At 35.1% G+C, this 5,055-nt stretch overlaps 1 protein-coding gene across 1 annotated transcript; it reads right to left on the minus strand.

Annotated features, from left to right (window-relative positions):
- Positions 1-1,321: 1,321 nt before the first annotated feature.
- Positions 1,322-4,448, minus strand: LOC103960241 (protein trichome birefringence-like 43). The gene is made up of 5 exons (XM_009372685.2): positions 4,139-4,448; positions 3,764-3,935; positions 2,628-2,803; positions 2,360-2,518; positions 1,322-1,907 (listed from the first exon to the last, which is right to left on the minus strand). Exons 1-5 carry the CDS (start codon positions 4,390-4,392, stop codon positions 1,571-1,573), a joined length of 1,098 nt encoding a protein of 365 aa, XP_009370960.2. The 5' UTR covers positions 4,393-4,448; the 3' UTR covers positions 1,322-1,570.
- Between the last annotated feature and the right edge of the window lie 607 nt (positions 4,449-5,055).

The following is a 5,055-nucleotide window of genomic DNA, read 5'->3' on the forward strand; positions in this document are numbered from 1 at the left end:
TGGTTTAATGGAATTAAACTTATCATTGTACTAGTTTTCTTTTACATCAAAAGTGTAGAGGATGCATTTTGAAGTGTTTTTTTTAGAGCTTGGGGAGAATTGGTGTGGCAAGAAAATCGGTGGAGGTTGAAGCTGCTCATGAGTGTATATGTATATGATTGTTTTCCATCACTGATATAAAACATATGTTGTTTAAACTATTGTGCTTTATTTTGTAATTGGATTTTGCGATACTCTTTCATTGACTGGATTTTCCTTCTTTTAGGAAGTTTTTTATGACAAGGTTTTAACCATTGCGCTTTGTATAGCTTTTACACTTTTATCTTTGTAAGCATCATTTCATATGTTAAATGAACACATTATTAGTAGGTTGAGGTTCATATCTAATTTGTATGTCTTATAGCTACTCTTTTTCATTTTAATTTTTTTACCGGCCTCGATATATCTTCTCTGTTTGGACTATCGAAGTATACTCAAATCCTTGATGTATATTACGGAGTGAGGGAATAAGTTAGTATTGAACTCATCATCTACAAGACCTCTCACTTACAAGTGAAGTAGAATACCAATAAACTATAGTATTAAGTGATTCTTTTCACAATATTTTGATGCACACTTTCCTTTTAGAAGAAATTAATTACTCCTATTAAGTGGTTCTTCATCGCCGTAGTAAATAGGCGAGAAAATAGAATTTGTTTCTTCATCTTTAAAAAAAAATAATAAAAACAAAAATGGAAGTAATTACTTGTAACACGTTCACTAAAAAAAAAAATCCTTTTGTAGCAAATCTTTTATTAAGAAAAATAAATACACTTAACACAAAAGCAGAAAAGAGAAATTCCTCCTAGCCATTATCCTACTGCAATAATTCTTGCTAAGAAAAACGCCCATTTTGCATCATATCTAAGGGATTCCTTGGTTCAGGCTGAAGAAGCAAATGTCACTCAATCATTATCAAACTGATTGTAGTCTTTTTCTGTCTGTGAGGATCCCACCGGAGTGCCTTCTGCTTCTAATAGGCCATGAACTACATCAGAATTATTCTCAACGAGTTCATAAGAAGTGATCCCCTTTTTTTCATTGGGTTGGGGTAGAGACTTTTGTTTATACACCTTACTTTTGCTTATTTTGTATGATGTTTCACAACTGTGTTACTTTATATTGATGAACAAAGATGATGCTGATAAGTTGAAATCATATGCTTCCGTATGTAATGATAACAAAAGCAATTGTATGAAGAAATCATGGAGGTACGAAGAAATTACAGAGATGAAGAATGAAGGAAGCAAGAAAGTATGAAAAACTAGAGAGAAAGCGAGCGGAAGAAGAAAGGGTAATTGTATTGAATGAGACCAATTGTAATGGATTACATCAGTTATATCCCAACAATTCTAACTAACTTGCTAGGTGGACAATCCTCTACATCTCTCCTTATTTCTCCTTATCATACTCTAACCATTCAATAATTGCCACCTGTAACCTTGGTACGTTTCAGTTATTATGTAAACCATATTTTTCTTTGTTACATTGGATGGAATCGCCAATTTGACTAAACCTGAGCGCTTACATCTTATTTATAATTTTCCGAGTCCACATCGTAACTGGTTTTGCTTTTTATCAGAGATGCGTATAGGAGTTGATTCCAGGTATCAGGAACTCCAGCTAGACACCAGTGGCTGCAGTCCATGTCCCTGTGACCACCGTGACCGTACACAGATGGATGCCCATCTTTTCTTAGTTGTGAAAGGGTTGTGACATTTAGCAAATGAACTGGGTTTGACATAGAACGCAGCACTCTTTCTACTACTACCTCTGCTGGATGTGAACCTGCCGGATACGCATCACCCGACATTGGTTGCGTTTGCCCTTCACATTGGCTTGAGGTTGCCTCTCCCCATTCACTTCCACTGACAAAATATTACACAACTTGAATGAGAAGGAAAACAAGAGGTTGCAGAAAAAATGTAAACAAAATGAGCAAATAATTGTGTTAAAATAAGGTAAAACACTACCTAATTGATCTTAAACCCTAAACCAATATAACAAGGGGTATGCTATCCACACACCCCTTGTTAATTTATGTTCGTTAATCTTCTTCAATTCATCCGATCTGACAGTCGAAAACTAAAAAGATGTAGGAGAAGTAAAAAATAGGTGTGTGGATATCACACCCCTATAACAATGTTTCCTTATCTGATGAAAGCGCAAGATTTCTTACCTGATGACTGAATTTGTGCATTTCAATAAAAATTTGTGTTATCAAGGTTGACATTCATAATTAATGACATAACACGTCAGACCTTATAGTATAATGCGGTTATGTTACAAACAATGTGCTAGGGCATGAAATTAGTCTTACTTATTATGATCTGGGGAAACGCCTTGGAAAAAAACTCTTGTTTTTGTTGATTCCGAATTGGTAGCAACCCATCTAGCCCATGTCATGAGCGCCTTCTCGTAAGCAACTAAGCGATCCATGTCTTTGTATGTACGGCTCCCTTCTTGAATTAGATCCCAACTGCAATACTTGCTTAACGATGTTAATTAACTAAATGTTACAAGCTAAATTTACAAATTTAATTATTTAAGCGGTTAGCTAGCATAGGGTATTGGAAAACAGGACTTACGGTTGCTTCCTTCCGGTGTGAAGCCACCAATGCCATGAGTTGAAGATCAGAACATCACTATTCATCCACAGTTTCCCACTTTCGATAGAGTCAAGTTTAAGAACTCGACCAGCAGTTGTGTTTATTGTATCAACAAGAAATGCATTCCGAGAGAACATGACCTTCATACTGTATGCCTGCAGCCAGATGTGGAACAATACGGGTTTAGAACTAGTTGATGACATCAAATTATTTCAGCTAGGATCATTAATAACCGATGTGGATTGAAAACCGAGGTTCTATTCTAAAACTAATCAACAATAAGAGAAGTAACTCGATACTTTATAATCACATGCAAGATCCTTTAATTATTTGATGTGTGACAACACACTACATGCTCATACATGGTGACACTTAAGTCAAACACGTAGACAACACATATTAAGTCGGAGTAATCATGCAACCAAATAATATGAGAACCATGTCATCATTTATTCAAATTTAGCTTTTTTTAATTTTATCTATAACCATTAAGACAACGAGAACTATGTTATCATTTACTGAACAAATTTAGTAAACGTAATATTATTCTCGTGGCTGGTAGCTAGGGATCAAAGGTGGGCCTCGCGATCTGTTTATATCTTGTTATTGTCAACTGTCAAGTTTTGACGCTGCGGCCATATTTGGGGAAGAGATTTGAAACTATGGAATCCCTAATTAAATAAATCTATGATTAATATTCCAGCCTTGCAGTTGCTCTTTCCAGTTCACATGCATTAAGCGTACCTAATTTCCAAACTTAATTGCTGGTAGACTGATGCATGAATTATTACATATCTTTTCTATTATTTTTTATGGTTAGGGAGGACCCACTACATGGACACTAATATAACTTTATGAGACCCAAAAAATAAAGAATTATGCATTAGCGTGAAGGAAAATGATTCCTTTTATCATTTTCATGTTTTGTTTATAGCCACCTGATTCAGTAAATCAACGGTGAAATAAGGGACAAAAACCAGTTGATGTGAAGAAAATTATTTCCCCAGCTAGTCCTATCTAGGGTTAAAATAAAGTGCAACAATAGGACAAACAAATATAAGAAATGCATTAACAATTAAAAAGAAGGTAAAATAGAGAGGTATCTATGGTCTCACTGGGAAGGCGAATGTGGATAGTCCTCCTGTCCGGTAGAGTTTATATTGAGTCTGTGGATTGGATGTATGAAGCATACAAGTGAGTGATTGCCATTGATTCAAACTCAACGAGTCCCCAACGAACATGAAGCTTTTTCCTCTAAATATTTGCAAGAAATCTTCACCGTTGAACCTATACATATATATACACCAGTATTAAAAAGAACAAAAAATTGTAGTGATTATAACTTATGAAACTAAAAGTTGAAGAAAGCATGCAGCAAAGGGTTATGTAACCACGGATAATAAGAGGCGGAGGGTTTAAACTCTGAATTTACGAGAATCAAGGAGGAAGGTCCTAACCATCAAGACAATCTACCACTTGCATGTATATACCTTGTTAAGTTGCAGTGAGTGGGCTGCCATCGGAATTTGAGATAGAATTTGTCGGAACGACCATTTTGTAGGCAATCGAATTGCTTCTCTATGAAGGAGCATTGTGATGAAGTATAGAGAGGATATGATTCATCATAAACCCATCTTCCTTGGAAAAGATCACATCCTTCAGTAGAGTACTGTCGACTTCCGAGTACATGATGGTGCAGAAGAGAGAGCACCATAAGAAACGCGCCGATGGCAAAAGTATCCATGAGAGAGAGAGAGAGGTTGGAGAGTCTCACAATGTATGTGACTAGCTAAGGGGTGAGAATGCATGTAGTATGTATATATACACGTGTGAAATTACATGTTTCTTCTTATTTTTGGCCGGAGATTTTGTGGATTAGAGATGATGTACTCCAAGAAAGGGGCATTTAGACTTAAGGACCTAAAGAAGATTATTTTTTTCATTATAACCGGGATGCTTTTATAAATCTAGTTTTAGTCCCCAACTTTAAAACTCATTATCAGTCATATTAAATACCCCTGCCCACTTTTATTATTTTCAAATTTCTTTCTAAAATTCCCAACTTTATCATCAATTAGGCCTTAAAAAGAGGAATTTTTATTTCTACAAATCAAATTTAGCAATTTAAAATGGAATACTTTTTTTTGTTTGTTCAAAAAAAAAAAAAAGGAAGACTTTTTAAAATATTTTGCAAATGAGAATTAAACTATATAAAAATTTGGCCAAATTTTTTTTGTGGTCCCTATGTTGACACATCACTTTCAATGTAACCCTTGTGGTGAACAAGCTATTAATTAAACTCCCGTGGTGAGTCCTGTTAGCAATTGAGGTCCAAATCCAAAGTTCCGTTAGTATTCCGTTAAATAAAATCATGTGACTATCACATGTGGATTAGTCAAAATTAAGT

Source organism: the organism of the source record quoted next, unplaced genomic scaffold, assembly GCF_019419815.1.
Source record: "Pyrus x bretschneideri cultivar Hongxiangsu unplaced genomic scaffold, Pyrus_bretschneideri_v1 Contig20, whole genome shotgun sequence".
Classification (NCBI taxonomy): Eukaryota; Viridiplantae; Streptophyta; class Magnoliopsida; order Rosales; family Rosaceae; genus Pyrus; species Pyrus x bretschneideri.